Below are 21,045 nucleotides of genomic sequence, written 5' to 3' on the forward strand. Positions count from 1 at the left end.
GGAGGCGGCCGGGGGTCGCCATGGCCACGGAGCGCAGGTACGAGGGGCCGGGCGAGCCGTGCAGGGGCTGTCATTGAACAATGGCGGGGTCTCCCCCTCAGCGCTGAGGGAGATGGACGGGGGGGAGGGGGGCGGGGTTCGCCGCCCTGAGGGGAAAAATGGGGGCGACCCCCCCCCGGTGGGGTTTGCCGCCCTTTTAGTGTGAGGGGGGAACAGCCCTGAGGGGATCTGGGGTCACCCCTCCCTTTGGGGGGATTTTTTTGTGTCACATTCCCATTCCTGAGGTTTTTGCTGCGCTGACCCCCTTTTGGGGGGAGTGACACTCCTTTTGTGGGGTTTTATTTTTTGGAGGGTGACACTCCTTTTGTGGGGTTTTATTTTTTGGAGGGTGACACTCCTTTTGTGGGGTTTTCTTGGGGCTCAAACCCCCATTTTTAGCTTTTTTTTTTTTCCTCGGTTGAACCGCCCTTCTGTGGATTTTTTTGGGGGGTGACCCCCCCCCCACCCCCCCCTTCGTGGAGTTTGAGGGTGAAAGTCTCATTTTTAGTTTTTTTTTTTTTTTTTCTCTGCTGAACCCCCTTTGTGGAGTTTTTTGGGGGTCTTGGTCTGACTCCCATTCGTGGTTTTTTTGGGGGTCAAACTCCCATTTTTAGGTTATGTTTGGGCTGACTCCTCATTTTGTGGGGTTTTTTTTGGGGGGGCTGACCCCCCTTTTATGGGTTTTCTTTGGGGTCAAAATCCCATTTTTAGGGTTTTTTTGGGGGGTTTTCCCCCCCCCATTTTGTGGGCTTTTGGGGGGGGGGTGACCCCCCTTTTATGGGTTTTTTTCGGTCAAATTCTAATTTTTTGTTTGGTTTTTTTTTTTGGCTGACCCCCCAGTTTGTGGGGTTCTTTTGGAGGAGGGTGACCCCCCCTTTTATGGTTTTTTTTTTTTGGTCAAATTCCCATTTTTAGGGGTTTTTTTTGAGGTTTCTGTCCCATTTTGTGGGGTTTTTTTTGGGTCAAAATGCCATTTAATTTGTTTTTTTTTTTTTTCTGGACTGATCCCCTTTTTGTGAGGATTTTTTTGATTTACCCCCTCCCACTCTTTTGGGGATTTTTTTGGGTTTTTTTAGGGTTTTTTGGGGTTTTTGGAGTCCCAGGCTCTGGGGGAAGGTTTTAAGGGGTGAATTTTGGAGCTGTCACCCCCAAATTTGGAAGATTTTGAGTCCCCCCATTCTTTTGTTTTCCCTTTTTTTTTTTAGTTTGGGAAATAATTACCATGAAGGGATAAACGGGACCCCCAAAATTTTGGGGCAATTTTGGTTCCCCCCCCCCTCATTTTGGAACTCTCTGAGCTCCCTTTTCCATCCTAATCTTTAATTAAAAAAAAAAAAAAATTCCCCCCCCCCCAAAATCCATCCCCAAATCTTGATTTTTTTGGGGTGATTTCCCCCTCCTTGACCCCCCAATTTTGGGGTGAAATTTGGGGTTTGGGGTTTCCCCCCCCTTTTTTTTTTAGGTTGAAATTCTGGGATTTTGGCTCTGTTTGGGGCTGTCAATCAATTAATCAATTCCCACATTTTCCCCCCAAAATTCCCCCTCCTGCTGGGATTTTTCCCTTTTTAACTTTTTTTTTTTCTTCCAGGAAAGCCAAATTTTGATGTGAAATCCCAATTTTAGGCTTTTTTTTCACCCAACTCCACGCCAGAAAAATACAAAATTTTCCCCAAAAATCCCAAAATTTGGAACGGGGGGGCTTTGGTTTGGTGACTTTTTTTTTTTTTTTTTTTTTTTTTTTTTTTTTTTGCTTAATTTTGTTTTTTTTTTAATTTGTGGGATTGAAATTTCTCACCTGGTTTTCCTCCGTGTCCACAAAATCTGGGATTTCACCCCATTTTTATAATTTCTTTCTCTTTTTTCCCCCAGTTCTGCCTCATCCCACGGGAATATTTGGGGATGGATCTATATTTTATTTTTTTACTTTTTAAAGTGGGATTTTGGGGTGAATTAGTGGAGTTTTGGTGCTTTTTTTGGGGGGTTGGGGTTCTGTGGAAAGTGCAAAAATCGCTGCTGGATTTGGGGCAGAGTTCCTGTTTTGAGGAACTTTTGGGAGGGAGGAAAAATGGGGATTAAAAAATTCCAAGATGGGGCAAAAATCGGGGATAAAAGGCACAAAGTTTTGAGAAATGGCTGCAAAAAAATGAGGGGGAAAATGGGGAAAAAAAGGGAAAAGGGGGAGAAAGTAGAAAAAGGGGGTAGAGGGAATGGAGAAATGGGGATAAAATGTGGAATTTTGGGGGAGGAATGTGAAATTTTGGGGATAAAATGAAGGATTTTGGGTGGGAATGGAAAATTCTGGTACCAAAATGTGGAATTTTGGGGATGAAATACGAAATTTTGGTCCCTAAAAGCAGGATTTTAATTCCTAAATGTGGAATTTTGGGCTGAAATGGAAATTTTGGTCCCTAAAAGTGGGAACTTGGGGCTGAAATGGGAAATTTTGGGCTGAAATGGGAAATTTTGGGCTGAAATTCAGGATTTTTTTCCCTAAATTCAGGATTGTGGTCCCTAAAATGGGAAATTTTGGTACCAAAATGTGGAATTTTGGTCCCTAAAAGCAAGATTTTGGTTCCCAAAAGCAGAATTTTAATTGTTAAGTGCAGGATTTAGGGCTGAAATGGGAAATTTTGGGCCCTAAAAGCAGGAATTTGGGTGGAAATCTGAAATTTTGGGGGTGAAATGCAGGATTTTGGGTGGAAATGGGAAATTCTGGTACCAAAATGAGGAATTTTGGGCCCTAAAATCAGGATTTTAATTCCTAATTTCAGGATTTTGGTGCTGAAATGGGAAATTTTGGGGCAAGAATGGGAAATTTTGGGGCTGAAACGGGAAATTTTGGGGCAGGAGTGCAGGATTTTGTTCCATAAATTCTGGATTTTGGTCCCTAAAAGTGGGATTTTGCTCCCTAAATTCCGGATTTTGGTCCCTGAATTCCGCATTTTGGTCCCTAAATTCTGCATTTTGGTCCCTAAATTCAGGATTTTGGTCCCTGAATTCCGGATTTTGGTCCCTGAATTCCAGGTTTTGGTTCCTAAATTCCGGATTTTGCTGCCTAAATTCCGGATTTTGCTTCCTAAATTCCGGATTTTGGTCCCTGAATTCCACATTTTGGTCCCTCAATTCCGCATTTTGCTGCCTAAATTCAGGATTTTGCTCCCTGAATTCAGGATTTTGCTCCCTGAATTCCGGATTTTGCTCCCTGAATTCCGGATTTTGCTCCCTGAATTCCGGATTTTGCTCCCTAAATTCCGGATTTTGGTCCGTGAATTCTGGATTTTGGTCCGTAAATTCCGGATTTTGGTCCCTGAATTCCGGATTTTGCTCCCTGAATTCCGGATTTTGGTCCGTAAATTCCGGATTTTGGTCCGTAAATTCTGGATTTTGGTCCCTGAATTCCGGATTTCGGCGATGCGCTCAGCACCAATGAGCTCAGTACCTAACGAAGCCCCCCCTGCAGGTGATGCACCCGGCCATGGCCGGCCCCGAGCGCTGGAGCCCCGCGGGTCCCGCGGCCACAGAGCCCGAGCAGCTGAGCCCCGATGAGCTGGAGCTGCTGGCCAAGCTGGAGGAGCAGAACCGGTCTGGACTGGGGGGAATGGTGCCAATTTGGGGGGAATGGTGCCAATTTGGGATGAATGGTGCCAGTTTGGGATGAATGGTTCCAGTTTGGGATGAATGGTGCCAGTTTGGGATGAATGGTTCCAGTTTGGGAGGAATGGTTCCAGTTTGGGGGGAATGGTTCCAGTTTGGGGGGAATGGTTCCAGTTTGGGATGAATGGTGCCAGTTTGGGAGGAATGGTTCCAGTTTGGGAGGAATGGTTCCAGTTTGGGAGGAATGGTTCCAGTTTGGGATGAATGGTGCCAGTTTGGGATGAATGGTTCCAGTTTGGGGGGAATGGTTCCAGTTTGGGGGGAATGGTTCCAGTTTGGGAGGAATGGTTCCAGTTTGGGAGGAATGGTTCCAGTTTGGGAGGAATGGTTCCAGTTTGGGATGAATGGTTCCAGTTTGGGAGGAATGGTTCCAGTTTGGGGGGAATGGTTCCAGTTTGGGAGGAATGGTTCCAGTTTGGGAGGAATGGTTCCAGTTTGGGAGGAATGGTTCCAGTTTGGGGGGAATGGTCCCAGTTTGGGGGGAATGGTTCCAGTTTGGGGGGAATGGTTCCAGTTTGGGGGGAATGGTTCCAGTTTGGGAGGAATGGTTCCAGTTTGGGGGGAATGGTTCCAGTTTGGGGTGGTTTTCAGGGAATGGTTCCATTTTTGGGGTGGTTTTGGGTCAGTCTCTCCGGGTCAGTCCTGGCCACTCTTCGCTCTGTTCAGGCTCAGTTTAGCCTCAGTCCTGGCTCAGTTTATGCCCTGATTTAGGCTCATTCCCGGCTCAGTTTCAGGCTCAGTTTAGGCTCAGTTTAGGCGTGGTTTTAGGCTCAGTTTAGCCCCAGTTCCAGGTGCAGTTTATACTCATCTTAGGCCCTGTTCCAGGCGAGGTTAAGGCTCACTCCTGGCTCAGTTTATGCTCATCTTAGACCCGGTTCCAGGCGCAGTTTAGGCTCAGTTTAGGCACGGTTTTAGGCTCAGTTTAGGGTCAGTTTAGGCTCGCTCCCACCTTAATTTAAGCGCAGTTTAGGCTCGGTTTAGGCCGAGCTTGGGCACGGTTCCAGCCCTGCCGCCGTCTCCCCAGGCTGCTGGAGGCCGACTCCAAGTCGCTGCGCTCGGTGAACGGCTCGCGCCGCGGCAGCGGCTCCTCGCTGGTGTCCAGCTCCTCGGCCTCCTCCAACCTCAGCCACCTGGAAGAGGACACCTGGATCCTCTGGGGCCGCATCGTCAGCGACTGGGACGAGTGGAGGAGGAAGAAGGAGAAGCTGCTCAAGGTCTGCTGGCGCTCGGGCTGCGGTTGGCCGGTTCATCGTGTTTTGGGTTGGAATTCTCCAGTTTGTCGTGTTTTGGGTTGGAATTCTGCAGTTCATCGTGTTTTGGGTTGGAATTCTCCAGTTCGTTGTGTTTTGGGTTGGAATCGGCCGGTTCGTCATGTTTTGGGTTGGAATTCTCCAGTTTGTCGTGTTTTGGGTTGGAATCGGCCGGTTCATCGTGTTTTGGGTTGGAATTCTCCAGTTCGTCGTGTTTTGGGTTGGAATTCTGCAGTTCATCGTGTTTTGGGTTGGAATTCTCCAGTTCGTTGTGTTTTGGGTTGAAATTCTCCAGTTCGTCGTGTTTTGGGTTGGAATCGCCCGTTCGTTGTGTTTTGGGTTGGAATTCTCCAGTTTGTCGTGTTTTGGGTTGGAATTCTACAGTTTGTCATGTTTTGGGTTGGAATCAGCCAGTTCGTTTTGTTTTGGGTTGGAATTCTCCAGTTTGTCGTGTTTTGGGTTGGAATTCTACAGTTTGTCATGCTTTGGGTTGGAATGATCCGGTTTTTTGTGTTTTGGTGCGAAATTATCAATTTTTTTGTGTGTTTTGGGTTGGAATTCTCCAGTTTGTCGTGTTTTGGGTTGGAATCGGCCGGTTCATCGTGTTTTGGGTTGGAATTCTCCAGTTCATCGTGTTTTGGGTTGGAATTCTCCAGTTTGTCGTGTTTTGGGTTGGAATCGGCCGGTTCGTCGTGTTTTGGGTTGGAATTCTCCAGTTCGTCGTGTTTTGGGTTGGAATTCTCCAGTTTGTCGTGTTTTGGGTTGGAATCGGCCGGTTCATCGTGTTTTGGGTTGGAATTCTCCAGTTCGTCGTGTTTTGGGTTGGAATTCTCCAGTTTGTCATGATTTGGGTTGGAATTCTGCAGTTCGTCGTGTTTTGGGTTGGAATTCTCCAGTTCGTCGTGTTTTGGGTTGGAATTCTCCAGTTTGTCGTTTTTTGGGTTGGAATCGGCCGGTTCGTCGTGTTTTGGGTTGGAATTCTCCAGTTTGTCATGATTTGGGTTGGAATTCTGCAGTTCGTCGTGTTTTGGGTTGGAATTCTCCAGTTGGTTGCGTTTTGGGGTGGAGCTATCTGTTATTCTGTGTTTTGGGTTGGGTTTGTCCCGTAGGGTCGTTTCTTCGGGCTGGATTTGTCCTTTTTTTTTTTTTTGCTTTTTGGGATGGATTTGCCCATTTTGTGGTGTTTTGGGGTGGAATTATCCAGTTTGTTGTGTTTTGGGATGGGTTTGACTCAACGGGATTTGTTTAGGGGTGAACTGATCCAATTTTTGTGTGTTTAGGGGTGAACTGATCCAATTTTTGTGTGTTTTGGGGTGAAATTTGTCAGTTTGTCATTTTTTGGGATGACTTTCATCAATGGGATGAGTTTTAGGATGGATTTGTCCCAAAAGGTTTTTTTTGGGGGGGTGGATTTGTCGATTTTGTTGTGTTTTGGGGTGGAATTATTCAGCTTTTTGTGTTTTGGGATGGGTTTGTCCCGTAGGGTCATTTTTTTTTGGGCTGGATTTGTCCAATTTTTTACTTTTTGGGATGGATTTGTCCATTTTGCTGTATTTTGGGATGGGTTTGTCCAATTTGTTGTGTTTTGGGATGAGTTTCATCAATGGGATGAGGACAGTTGGATGGGTTTGGGTGTTTGGGGTCCCTGGGATGGGTTTGGGATCACCGGGATGTGTTTGGGATCTCTGGATGGGTTTGGGATCTCTGGATGGGTTTGGGATTTCTGGATGGGTTTGGGATCACTGGGATTGGTTTGGGATCTCTGGATGGGTTTGGGATCACCGGGATGTGTTTGGGATCACTGGATGGGTTTGGGATCACCGGGATGGGTTTGGGATCTCTGGATGGGTTTGGGGTCTCTGGGATGTGTTTGGGATCTCTGGATGTGTTTGGGATCACCGGGATGTGTTTGGGATCACTGGATGGGTTTGGGATCACCGGGATGGGTTTGGGATCTCTGGATTGGTTTGGGATCTCTGGATGTGTTTGGGATCACCGGGATGTGTTTGGGATCTCTGGATGCGTTTGGGATCTCTGGATGGGTTTGGGATTTCTGGATGGGTTTGGGATCACTGGGATTGGTTTGGGATCTCTGGATGCGTTTGGGATCACCGGGATGGGTTTGGGATCACCGGATGCATTTGGGATCTCTGGATTGGTTTGGGATCACTGGGATTGGTTTGGGATCTCTGGATGCGTTTGGGATCACCGGGATGGGTTTGGGATCACCGGATGCATTTGGGATCTCTGGATTGGTTTGGGATCACTGGGATTGGTTTGGGATCTCTGGATGGGTTTGGGATCACCGGATGCGTTTGGGATCTCTGGATGTGTTTGGGATCACCGGATGCGTTTGGGATCTCTGGATGGGTTTGGGATCACCGGATGCGTTTGGGATCTCTGGATTGGTTTGGGATCACCGGATGCCTTTGGGGTCCCGCTGAGGGTGACGTGCAGCGTGTCGCGGTGCCAGGAGCTGATCCGGAAGGGGATCCCGCAGCATTTCCGTGCCGTGGTGTGGCAGCTGCTGTGCAGCGCGGCCGAGCTGCCGCTCAAGGCTCGCTACTCGGAGCTGCTGCGCATGAGCTCGCCCTGCGAGCGCCTGATCCGCAGGGACATCGCCCGCACCTACCCCGAGCACGACTTCTTCAAGGGCCAGGACAGCCTGGGCCAGGAGGTGCTCTTCAACGTCATGAAGGTGACACTGGGGACACCTTTGGGACACCTCGGGGACACCTTGGGGACACCTCGGGGTGGGACAGGGCCAGCAGGTGCTCTTCAACGTCATGAAGGTGACACTGGGGACACTGGGGACACCCTGGGGACACTGGGGACACCTTTGGGACACCTCGGGGACACCTTGGGGACACCTCGGGGACATTGGGGACACCTCGCGGACACCTCGGGGACACCTCGGGGACACCTCGGGGTGGGACAGGGCCAGGAGGTGCTCTTCAACATCATGAAGGTGACACTGGGGACACCTCGGGGACACCTCAGGGACACCTCGGGGACACCGTGGGGTGGGACAGGGTCAGGATTTTGGTACTGTTCCCCCTTTTCCAAATCAGTTGAATTTCTGGGATTTCTCTCATTTTTCCAAATCCATGCATTTATTTTTTTTTTTTTTTAATTTTATTTTCCCATTTTTTCCAGTTCCGTGGAATTTTGGGATTTCTCCAAATCCATGGAAATTTTTGGGATTTCTTCAATTCCATCGGGGTTTTTTTGGGGATTTCTCTCTCATTTTTTCCAATTCCGTGGAATTTTTGGGAATTTTCAAATTCCATGAAATTTTGGGATTATTCCAATTCCATTAAATTTGGGCATTTTTTCCAATTCCGTGGAATTTTGGGATTTTTCCAATTTCATGGAATTTTTTTTGATTTTTCCAGTTCCATGGAATCTTTTTTTTTAATTTCCAATTCCATGGAATTTTGGGGTTATTCCAATTCCATGGAATTTTGGGGATTTTTACAAATCCCTGGGGTTTTTTTGGGGATTTCTCTCATTTTTTCCAATTCCATTAAATTTTGGGATTTTTTTCCAATTCCATTAAATTTTGGGATTTTTTCCAATTCCATGGAATTTTGGGGTTATTCCAATTCCATGGAATTTCTGGGGATTTTTCCAAATCCCTGGGGTTTTTTTGGGGATTTCTCTCATTTTTTCCAATTCCATTTAATTTTGGGATTTTTTCCAATTCCATGGAATTTTTTGGGATTTCTCCAATTCCATTAAATTTTGGGATTTTCTCCAATTCCATCGGGGTTTTTTTGGGGATTTCTCTCTCATTTTTTCCAATTCCGTGGAATTTTTGGGAATTTTCAAATTCCATGAAATTTTGGGATTATTCCAATTCCATTAAATTTGGGCATTTTTTCCAATTCCATGGAATTTTGGGATTTTTCCAATTTCATGGAATTTTTTTTGATTTTTCCAGTTCCATGGAATCTTTTTTTTTTAATTTCCAATTCCATGGAATTTTGGGGTTATTCCAATTCCATGGAATTTTGGGGATTTTTCCAAATCCCTGTGGTTTTTTTGGGGGATTTCTCTCATTTTTTCCAATTCCATTAAATTTTGGGATTTTCTCCAATTCCATGGAATTTTTTGGGATTTCTCCAATTCTATTGGGGTTTTTTGGGGGATTTCTCTCTCATCTTTCCAATTCCGTGGAATTTTGGGAATTTTCGAATTCCATGGAATTTTGGGATTATTCCAATTCCATTAAATTTGGGCATTTTTTCCAATCCCATGGAATTTTGGGATTTTTCCAGTTCCATGGATTTTTTTTTTTTTTTTTATTTTTCCAATTCCATGGAATTTTGGGAATTTTTTTCCAATTCCATGGAATTTTGGGAATTTTTCCAGGCCTATTCCCTGGTGGATCGGGAGGTCGGGTACTGCCAGGGCAGCGCCTTCATCGTGGGACTGCTCCTCATGCAGGTGGGAATTCCGAACTTTTCTGGGAATTCCGGCCTTTTCTGGGAATTTTTTTGGGAATTCTGGGTTTTGTTTTTTTTTTTCTGGGAATTTTGGAGGATTTTTGAGAATTTGGGGGTTTTTTAATGGGAATTTTTTTTGGGGGGGGGGATCTCAGAGGGGTTTTTTTTGGGAATTCAGGTTGGGATTTTTTTTGAGGGGGGTGATGCAGAGGTTTTTATTGGAATTTTTGTGGGAATTTTGTTTTTTTTTTTTTTTTGTTGGAATTCTGTTTTGTTTGGGTTTTTTGGGGTTTTTTTAGGAGGTTTTTTTTTGTTGCAATTCTGGGGATTTTTCTGGGAATACTGGAGATTTGTGGGAAGTCCAGGGGTTTGTGGTTTTTTTTGGGGAATTCTGGCTTTTTTTTTCAGGGAATTCCAGAGGTTTTTGTTGGAATTCTGGGGGTTTTCGAGGGAATTTTGAGGGGGAATTCCCAATGGTTTTTATGGGAATTCTGGGATTTTGCTGGGAATTCTGTCAGTCCCTTGGGAATTCCCAAAATTTTGATGAGCATTCTGGGATTTTGATGGGAATTCCCAAAGTTTTTTATGGGAATTCCCTCAATTCCACTGGAATTAACGGGATTTTCAGTGGGAATTCTCATGGTTTTGATGGAACTTCCTGTTTTGTTTTTTTTTTCCAGAATTACAGGGTTTGATGGGAATTCTGTCAGTCTCATGGGAATTCTGGGATTTTGGATGAGAATTCCAGGGTTTTGATGAGAATTCCCAGGTTTTTTTTGGGAATTCCCCATTGTTTTTTTTTTTTTTTTTTGGAATTCAGAAATTTTGATGGGCATTCCCTCAATCCCATGGGAATTACGGGAATTTTTTTAATGGGAATTCCGGGATTTTGATGGGAATTTGGGGATTTTGGTGGGAATTCCCTCAGTCCCATGGGAATATCTGGGATTTTTGTGGGAATTCTGGGATTTTACTGGGAGTTCCCTCAGTCCATGGGAATTCCGGGGTTCTGATGGCAATTCCCGATTTTTTTTTTTTTTTGGGAATTCCCATCCTTCCCATCCCCAGATGCCCGAGGAGGAGGCGTTCAACACTTGATGGGAATTCTGGGATTTTGCTGGGAATTCCCTCAGTCCCATGGGAATTCTGGGATTTTGATGGGAATTCCAGGATTTTGCTGGGAATTCCCTCAGTCCCACGGGAATTCCGGGGTTTTGATGGGAATTCCGGGGTTTTGATGGGAATTCCGGGGTTCTGATGGCAATTCCCGATATTTTTTTTTTTTTGGGAATTCCCGTCCCTCCCATCCCCAGATGCCCGAGGAGGAGGCGTTCAGCGTTTGGTGGGAATTGCTGCGGTTTGGATGGGAATTCCGGGATTTTGCTGGGAATCCCCTCAGTCCAACGAGAATTCCGGGATTCCGCTGGCGATTCCCTGTATTTTTTTTTTATTTTTTTGGGAATTGCCGTCCCCAGATGCCCGAGGAGGAGGCGTTCAGCGTCTTCGTGCGCCTGATGCAGGAGTATCGGCTGAGGGAGCTCTTCAAACCCAGCATGGCCCAGCTGGGGCTCTGCATCTACCAGTTCGAGTTCCTGCTGCAGGTGGGACAGACGGACAGACAGACAGACAGGGACAGACAGACAGAGACAGACAGAGACAGACAGACAGGGGACAGACAGACAGAGACAGACAGACAGAGACAGACAGACAGGGGACAGACAGACAGACGGGACAGACAGACAGACAGGGACAGACAGACAGGGGGACAGGGACAGACAGACAGACAGGGGACAGACAGACGGACAGGGACAGACAGATGGACAGGGACATACAGACAGGGGACAGGGACATACAGACAGGGGACAGGGACAGACAGACAGACAGGGGGACAGCCAGACAGACAGACAGACAGGGACAGCCAGACAGACAGGGGGACAGACAGGGACAGAAAGACAGACAGGGGACAGATAGACAGGGACAGACAGACAGGGACAGACAGAGGGACAGGGACAGACAGACAGACAGGGACAGACAGACAGGGACAGACAGACAGACGGGGACAGACAGACAGACAGGGGACGAACAGACAGACAGGGGACAGACAGGGACAGACAGACAGGGGACAGACAGGGACAGACAGACAGACATGGGGACAGACAGGGGACAGGGAACCAGTTCGAGTTCCTGCTGCAGGTGGGGACATGGGGACAGAGGGACAGGACATGGGGACAGGGATGGGGACAGAGGGACAGGACATGGGGACAGGGATGGGGACAGAGGGACGTGGGGGACAGGGCACAGCCAGGGGGACACAGGGACAGGAGAACGGGTTGGGAACAGGGACTGGGACAGGATAAGGATGGAATGAGGAGGGGACAGGGTGGGGACTGCCATGGGGACAGGGACAGACCCCAAATTCCCATTTTTGTCCCCCATGTCCATACCCCAGACTCCCATTTTTTTCTGCCAAAAATCTCATTTTCCCCCCATAAATTCCCATTTTCCCCATAAATTCCCATATTTTTCCCCTATTTCCCTCCACCAATTCCCATTTTTTTCCCTATTCCCACTGCCAATTTCCCATTTTCCCCCCTAAACCCACCCCATAAATCCCCATCTTTTTCCCCATAAATCCCCATCTTTCTCCCCATAAATCCCCACATTTTCTCCCCCCCAAACCCCATATATTCCCCCCCCAAATCCCCATGTTCCCCCATAAATCCCCATATTTTTACCTATAAATCCCCCTATTTTCCCTCATAAGCCCCATACATTCCCCCCACAAACCCCACATGGTTCCCCCACAAATCCCATACATTTCCCCTATAAACCCCACATATTTCCCCATAAATCCCCATAGATTTCCCCTATAAACCCCACATATTTCCCCATAAATCCCCATAGATTTCCCCTATAAACCCCACATATTCCCCTATAAACCCCATATATTTCACCCCAAATCCCATGGATATTCCCCCATAAACCTCCATGTTTTCCCCCCCAAATTCCCATTTTTCCCCAACATTTTCCCACACAAACCCCATATACATTCCTCTATAAACCCCATACACATTCCCCTATAAACCCCATAGATATTCCCCTACAAACCCCATAGATATTCCCCTACAAACCCCACAGATATTCCCCTACAAACCCCACAGATATTTCCCTATAAACCCCATATACATTCCTCTATAAACCCCATATACATTCCCCTATAAACCCCATATACATTCCCCTATAAACCCCAGAGATTTTCCCCTATAAACCCCAGAGATTTTCCCCTATAAACCTCATGGATATTCCCCTATAAACCCCATAGATATCCCCCTATAAACCCCATAGATTTTCCCCTATAAACCCCATAGATATCCCCCTATAAACCCCAGAGATTTTCCCCTATAAACCCCATAGATATCCCCCTATAAACCCCATATACATTCCCCTATAAACCCCATGGATATCCCTCTATAAACCCCATATACATCCCCCTATAAACCCCATAGATATCCCCCTATAAACCCCATAGATATTCCCTTATAAACCCCATAGATATCCCCCTATGAACCCCATAGATATTCCCCTATAAACCCCATATACATCCCCCTATAAACCCCATAGATATCCCCCTATAAACCCCATAGATATACCCCTATAAACCCCATGGATATCCCCCTATAAACCCCATATACATCCCCCTATAAACCCCATAGATATCCCCTTATAAACCCCATAGATATTCCCTTATAAACCCCATAGATATTCCCCTATAAACCCCATATACATTCCCCTTATAAACCCCATGGATATCCCCCTATAAACCCCATGGATATCCCCCTATAAACCCCACAGATATTCCCTTATAAACCCCATATACATTCCCCTATAAACCCCATGGATATCCCCCTATAAACCCCATGGATATCCCCCTATAAACCCCATGGATATCCCCCTATAAACCCCATGGATATCCCCCTATAAACCCCATGGATATCCCCCTATAAACCCCATAGATATCCCCCTATAAACCCCATAGATATTCCCCTATAAACCCCATATACATTCCCCTATAAACCCCATGGATATCCCCCTATAAACCCCATGGATATCCCCCTATAAACCCCATAGATATCCCCCTATAAACCCCATAGATATTCCCCTATAAACCCCATATACATTCCCCTATAAACCCCATGGATATCCCCCTATAAACCCCATAGATATCCCCCTATAAACCCCGTCTCTACGTTCCCCTATAAACCCCCCCATCTTCCCCCATCCACCCCCACAGATTTCCCCTACAAATCCCAAATATTTCCCTGCAGGAGCAGCTGCCCGAGCTGAACGTGCATTTCCGCTCGCAGAGTTTCCTGACCTCCATGTACGCCTCGTCCTGGTTCCTCACGCTCTTCCTCACCACCTTCCCCCTGCCCGTGGCCACGCGCGTCTTCGACATCTTCATGTACGAGGTACCCCAAAAAACACCCAAAAACCCGCCCGAAAACAGCCCAATCTCACACAGAAACGCCCAAAATCCACCCCAAAACGCTCAAAATCCACCCCAAAACGCCCAAAATCCACCCCAAAACGCTCAAGATCCACCTCAAAATGAACAAATCCCCCCCAAAATGAACAAAATCCACCCCAAGACGCCCAAAATCCACCCCAAAACTCACAAAATCCACCCCAAAACTCACGAAATCCACCCCAAAACTCACAAAATCCACCCCAAAATGCTCAAGATCCACCTCAAAATGAATAAATCCCCCCCAAAACGAACAAATCCCCCCCAAAATGCCCAAAATCCACCCCAAAACGCCCAAAATCCACCCCAAAACGCCCAAAATCCACCCCAAAAGGCACAAATTCACCCCAAAATGCACAAATCCACCCCAAAACGCCCAAAATCCCTCCCAAAACGCCCAAAATCCACCCCAAAACGCTCAAGATCCACGCCAAAACTCACAAAATCCACCCCAAAACTCCCCAAATCCCTCAAAAATGCTCAAAATCCACCCCAAAATGCTAAAAATTCCCCCATTATGCAGAAATCCACCCCAAAATTCACAAAATCCACCCCAAAGCTCTCAAAATCCACCCCAAAACACCCCAAATCCCTCAAAAACACCCAAAAAACAGCCAAAAAACGCCCAAAAATCCCTCAAAAATGCCCCAAATCCCTCAAAAACACCAAAACCCCCCAAAAAAGCCAAAAATCCATCTAAAACACCCAAAATACATCCAAAATGTCCAAAATACATCCAAAAACACCCAAGATGCCTAAAAAACACCCCAAATCACCCCAAAAATCCACACAAAATCCATGAAAAAAACACCCAAAACCCCAAAAACACCCAAAATCCATCAGAAACACCCAAAAAACACCCAAAATCCATCAAAATCACCCAAAATCCTTCAAAAAATGCCCAAAATCCCCAAAAACTCTCAAAATCCATCAAAAACACCCAAAATCCATCAAAACCCATCCAAAAACACCCAAAACCCCAAAAACACCCAAAATCCATCCAAAACGTCCAAAATCCATCCAAAAACACCCAAAAATACCCAGGAAACAACAAAAAAACATTAAATACTCTCCAAAACCACCCGAAATCCAAACAAAACGCCCCAAAACCCACAAAAAACCCAAAATCCAACAAAATCACCCAAAATCCATCCAAAACCACCCAAAGTCCATCAAAAAACACCTGAAATCCATCAAAAAACACCTGAAATCCATCAGAAACGCCCAAAACCCCGTTGAAAACCAGGCTGGGCTGGGAAGAAAAATCCCCAAAAGAAATTTGGGTTTGGGAAAAATCCCTCAAAATTCGGGGTGGAATCGAATCCTCCAGAGCCTGGGTTTGGCCGAATCCCTCACGGCAGCCCCGGGAATGGTCATTCCCCCGGGAATGCCATGGACGAGCCCAGGTGGCCATGGGGTGGTTATGGGATGGCCATGGTGACTTCCGCGGCCCAATGGTGGTGGCGGCGCCGTTGGGTGCCTGCGGTGACGTTGGGTGCCCATGGTGTGATTGGGTGGCCGCAGTGCCGTTGGGTGCCCGCGGTGCCGTTGGGTGCCCGCGGTGCCGTTGGGTGCCCGTGGTGCCGTTGGGTGCCGTTGGGTGGCCGCGGTGCCGTTGGGTGGCCGCGGTGCCGTTGGGTGCCCGTGGTGCCGTTGGGTGCCCGTGGTGCCGTTGGGCGGCCGCGGTGCCGTTGGGTGCCCGTGGTGCCGTTGGGTGCCGTTGGGTGCCCGCGGTGCTGTTGGGTGCTGTTGGGTGCCGTTGGGTGCCAATGGCACCGTTGGGTGCCCGCGGTGCTGTTGGGCGCCCGCGGTGCCGTTGGGCGCCCGCAGTGTCATTGGGTGCCCGTGGTGCCGTTGGGTGCCGTTGGGTGCCCGTGGTGCCGTTGGGTGCCAACGGCGCCGTTGGGTGCCCGCGGTGCCGTTGGTCACCGTCGGCGTTGGCCGCGCGTAGGGGCTGGAGATCGTGTTCCGTGTGGGGATGGCGCTGCTGCAGCTGAACCAGGCGGAGCTGGTGCAGCTCGACATGGAGGGGATGTCCCAGGTATGGGGGGACAGGGAGGGGGCAGGGGGGACAGAGGGGGACAGAGGGAAGGGGGGGGGACGGGGTGGACAGAGGGACGGGGGGGACAGGGGGGGGACAGAGGGACAGGGAGGGACAGGGGGGGACAGGGAGGGACGGGGGGGACAGAGGGACGGGGGGGACAGAGGGACGGGGGGGACGGGGTGGACAGAGGGACGGGGGGGACAGGGGGGGACAGAGGGACAGGGGGGGGACGGGGGGGACAGAGGGACGGGGGGGGGACAGAGGGACGGGGGGGGACAGGGAGGGACAGGGGGGGACAGGGGGACGGGGGGGACAGGAGTGGAACTGGGGTTGGGTTTGGGATGGATTTGGGGTTTGGGATGGGGTTGGGGTGGGTTTGAATGGATTTGGGGTGGATTTGGGAATGGGTTTGGAGTTTTGGGGTGGATTTGGGAATGGGTTTGGGGGTTTGGGGTGGATTTGGGAATGGGTTTGGGGGTTTGGGGTGGGTTTGGGGTGGATTTGGGAATGGGTTTGGGGGTTTGGGGTGGATTTGGGAATGGGTTTGGGGGTTTGGGGTGGATTTGGGAATGGGTTTAGGGTTTGGGATGGGGTTGGGGTGGATTTGGGTTGGTATCGGGTGAGTTGGGGTTGGGTTGGGGTTAATTTGGGGTTTGGGATGGGTTTGAGGTGGGTTTAGGGTGGATTTGGGATGATTTGGGATAGATTTGCAGTGATATTGGGATGGATTTGGGGTGGGTTTGGTCAACGGGGAGAATTTTGGGGTGGATTTGATGTGAATTTCCCCCATTTTGGTGTGAATTCCAGATTGATTTGATATAAATACCTCCCAACCATGCAGTACTTCCAGAAGGTTTCCAGTTCTGATATCAGTGTGATATCAATGAGATATCAGTGTGATATCAGTGTGATATCAATGAGATATCGGTGTGATATCAATGAGATATCGGTGTGATATCAATGAGATATTAGTGTGATATCAGTGTGATATCAATGTGATATCAATGAGATATCAGTGTGATATCAGTGTGATATCAATGTGATATCACTGAGATATCAATGAGATATCAGTGTGATATCAATGAGATATCAATGAGATATCAATGAAATATCAGTGTGATATCAATGAGATATCAGTGTGATATCAATGAGATATCAATGTGATATCAATGAGATATCAGTGTGATATCAATGTGCCATCACTCTGATATCACTCTGATATCACTCTGATATCACTCTGATATCAAGGTGCCATCACTCTGATATCACTCTGATATCACTCTGATATCACTCTGATATCACTCTGATATCACTCTGATATCAAGGTGCTGTCCATTGCAGTATTTCCAGAAGGTGATCCCTCACCAGTTCGACTCCTGCCCTGACAAGCTGATCCTGCGCGCCTGCCAGGTGAAGTACAACCCCCGCAGGATGAAAAGGTCAGGGGACACTCCTGTCACCTGGGTCACTGTCACCTGGGTCACTGTGTCCCTGTCACTGTGTGTCACTGTCACTGTGTGTCACTGTGTCACTGTCACCTGTGTTACTGTCACTGTGTCACCTGTGTCACTGTCACTGTGTCACTGTCACTGTGTCGCTGTCCCTGTGTCACCTGTGTCACTGTGTGTCACTGTCATTGTCACTGTCACTGTGTGTCACTGTGTCGCCGTCACTGTCGCTGTTGTCGTCACTGTGTCACTGTCACCTGTCCCTGTCACACCCTGTCCCTGTCCCCAGGCTGGAGAAGGAATACGCCGCTCTCAAGAGCAAGGAGATGGAGGAGCAGATCGAGATCAAGGTGAGAGCTGGCCACGGACACCTGGGGACATTGGGGACACCTGGGGACACTTTAGGTCATCGTGGGGACATCCTGAGCCATCCCAGGGCCATTTGAGCCACCCCGGGGTCACCAAAGCCACCCCAGGCTGTCCCCAACTGTCCCCGGGGTCTGAGACATCTGGGGACATCCCCTCCCCCTTCTCTGGGCTAATCCCTCTCTGTCCCCCCTGTCCCTCTGTCCCTCTGTCCCTCTGTCCCCCTGTACCTCTGTCCCCTCTGTCCCCTCTGTCCCCTCTGTCCCTCTGTCCCCCTGTCCCTCTGTCCCCCTGTACCTCTGTCCCCTCTGTCCCCTCTGTCCCTCTGTCCCTCTGTCCCCCTGTCCCTCTGTCCCCCTGTACCTCTGTCCCCTCTGTCCCCTCTGTCCCTCTGTCCCTCTGTCCCCTCTGTCCCTCTGTCCCCCTGTCCCTCTGTCCCTCTGTCCCCCTGTCCCCCTGTCCCTCTGTCCCCTCTGTCCCCTCTGTCCCCTCTGTCCCCCCTGTCCCCTCTGTCCCCCTGTCCCTCTGTCCCCTCTGTCCCACTGTCCCCTCTGTCCCCTCTGTCCCTCTGTCCCTCTGTCCCCCTGTCCCCCTGTCCCCCTGTCCCCCTGTCCCTCTGTCCCTCTGTCCCCTCTGTCCCCTCTGTCCCTCTGTCCCCTCTGTCCCCCTGTCCCCCTGTCCCCCTGTCCCCCTGTCCCTCTGTCCCCTCTGTCCCCTCTGTCCCTCTGTCCCCTTGTCCCCCGTCCCCCTGTCCCTCTGTCCCCTCTGTCCCTCTGTCCCTCTGTCCCTCTGTCCCTCTGTCCCCCTGTCCCCCTGTCCCTCTGTCCCCTCTGTCCCTCTGTCCCCTCTGTCCCCTCTGTCCCCCTGTCCCCCTGTCCCCCTGTCCCTCTGTCCCTCTGTCCCCTCTGTCCCCCTGTCCCTCTGTCCCCTCTGTCCCCTCTGTCCCTCTGTCCCTCTGTCCCTCTGTCCCCCTGTCCCTCTGTCCCCTCAGCGCCTCCGTTCTGAGAATCGTTTGCTGAAGCAGCGAATTGAGACCCTGGAGAAGGTGAGGGACACTAAAATGTCCCCAAAAACCCAAAACATTGCATGGCACCCAGAAAGAGACCCTAAAAAAACCCAAATACTGACTGGAACCCCCAGAAACCCCAAAAATTCCCCAAAAAACTGCGTGGAACCCTAAAAAAAAAAAAAACCCCAAAACGACCCCAAAAAATCCCAAAGCACTGCATGGAACCCCAAGAAATAAAACCCCAAAAATCCCCAAAATATTGCAGGTGGCTCAGAAAGAAACCCTAAAAAAGCCCGAAATACTGATTGGAACCCTAAAAATGTCCCCAAAAAAATCCCCAAAATATTGCATGGGACCCAAAACAAAAACAAACAAAAAAAAAAAAAAAAACAAAAAACCACCCTAAAAACAATCCCAAACACAGCTTGGAACCCAAAACCCCCAAAAACGTCCCCAAAAAATCCCCAAAATGTTTCAGGGGACGCAGAAAGAAACCCTGGAAAAAAACCAAAATACTGATTGGAACCCCCAAAAAAAATTTAAAAAAAAAACCAAACCAAAAATCCAAAGCACTGCATGGAACCCCCCCCCCAAAAAAAGAAACCCCAAAATTCCCAAAATCCTGCAGGGAAGCGAGGAAAAAAAACCCTGGGGGGACCCCAAAAACCCCAAAATGTCCCAGTTTGGGATAAAAACCATTTGGGGAGAAAAATCCCTCATTTTGGGGTGAAATCGTCCCATTTGGGACCAAATTTGGGATCAAATCCCTCCAATTTTGGGACAAAAATCTCCAATTTTGGGGTGAAATCCTCCAATTTTGGGATTAAATTCCTGACGTTTTGGGACAAAAATCTTCCAATTTTGGGGTGAAATTTCCCCATTTGGGAGAAAAATCCCCAAATTTTGGGGAAAAATCCTCAAATTTTGGGAGAAAATCCCCAAATTTTGGGAAATAATTTCCCCATTTAGGGATAAAATCCGCACATTTTGAGATGAAATTGCCTCAATTTGGGACAAAATCTCCAAATTTCGGGAAAAAAATTTAATTTGGGGCCAAAATTCCTCCAATTTTGGGGCAAAATCCCCAAATTTTGGGGCAAAATCCTGAAAATTTTGGGAGAAAATCTCATTTTGGGGCAAAATCCTCCAATTTTGAGGTGAAATTTCCCCATTTTTAGGCCAAAATTCCTGAAATTTTGGGGTAAAATTCTCGAGTTTTGAGATGAAATTTTCTGATTTTGGGACAAAATCTCCAAATTTAGGAAAAAAATTTAATTTTGGGGTGAAATCCTCCAATTTTGGGATTAAATTCCTGACGTTTTGGGACAAAATCTGCTTTTGCAGTAAAAAAAAAAATTCAATTTTGAGCTAAAATTTGTCCCATTTGAACCCAAAATCCTCCAAATTTCCCCATTTTTGACCCCAAAATTTCCCTTTCCCAGCCAAAAGCCCCGCAGGGATCTCGGGAATTTGGGGAATTTTGGGGAATTTGGAGATTTGGGAATTTTGGGGGTTTGGGGGAATTTGGAATTTTTAGGGGTTTGGGGGATTTGGGAGAATTTTGGGGGATTTGGGAATTTTGGGGATTTTTGGGATTTTGGGAATTTTGGGGGATTTGGGAATTTTTGGGATTTGGGAATTTGGGGAATTTTTGGGGATTTTGGGGGTTTTGGGGAATTTTGGGAATTTTTGGGGATTTGGGAATTTGGGGAATTTGGGGAATTTTGGGGATTTGGGAATTTGGGGAATTTTTGGGAATTTTGGGGGTTTTGGGGAATTTTGGGAATTTTTGGGGATTTGGGAATTTGGGGAATTTTTTGGGGGATTTTCGGGGTTTTGGGGAATTTGGGAATTTTTGGGGAATTTGGGGAATTTTTTGGGGATTTTGGGGGTTTTGGGGAATTTGGGAATTTTTGGGGATTTGGGAATTTGGGGAATTTTGGGAATTTTTGGGCATTTGGGAATTTTTGGGGATTTCGGGGTTTTTGGGGATTTGGGGAATTTTGGGAATTTGGGAATTTTTGGGGGATTTGGGAGATTTTTTTGGGGAATTTGGGGGATTTGGGAATTTTTGGGGATTTGGGAATTTGGGGAATTTTGGGAATTTTTGGGCATTTGGGAATTTTTGGGGTTTTTGGGGATTTGGGGAATTTTGGGAATTTGGGAATTTTTGGGGGTTTTGGGAGATTTTTTTGGGGAATTTGGGGATTTTGGGAATTTTGGGGGATTTGGGACTTTGAGGATTTTTTGGGAATTTTGGAT

The 21,045-nt window shown here is 47.9% G+C and overlaps 1 protein-coding gene across 1 annotated transcript in view; it reads left to right on the plus strand.

Annotated features, from left to right (window-relative positions):
* The window catches only part of EVI5L (ecotropic viral integration site 5 like), a 50,836-nt gene continuing 29,791 nt past the window's right edge, over positions 1–21,045 (plus strand). The window contains 11 exon segments of the mRNA XM_062511757.1: positions 1–37; positions 3,500–3,621; positions 4,718–4,907; positions 7,417–7,641; positions 9,318–9,392; positions 10,867–10,992; positions 13,717–13,860; positions 15,868–15,957; positions 17,302–17,399; positions 17,698–17,758; positions 18,766–18,819. Coding sequence (XP_062367741.1) covers positions 3,503–3,621; positions 4,718–4,907; positions 7,417–7,641; positions 9,318–9,392; positions 10,867–10,992; positions 13,717–13,860; positions 15,868–15,957; positions 17,302–17,399; positions 17,698–17,758; positions 18,766–18,819 — 1,182 coding nt within the window. The 5' untranslated portion in view covers positions 1–37; positions 3,500–3,502.

This window comes from Cinclus cinclus, chromosome 32, assembly GCF_963662255.1.
Source record: "Cinclus cinclus chromosome 32, bCinCin1.1, whole genome shotgun sequence".
Classification (NCBI taxonomy): Eukaryota; Metazoa; Chordata; class Aves; order Passeriformes; family Cinclidae; genus Cinclus; species Cinclus cinclus.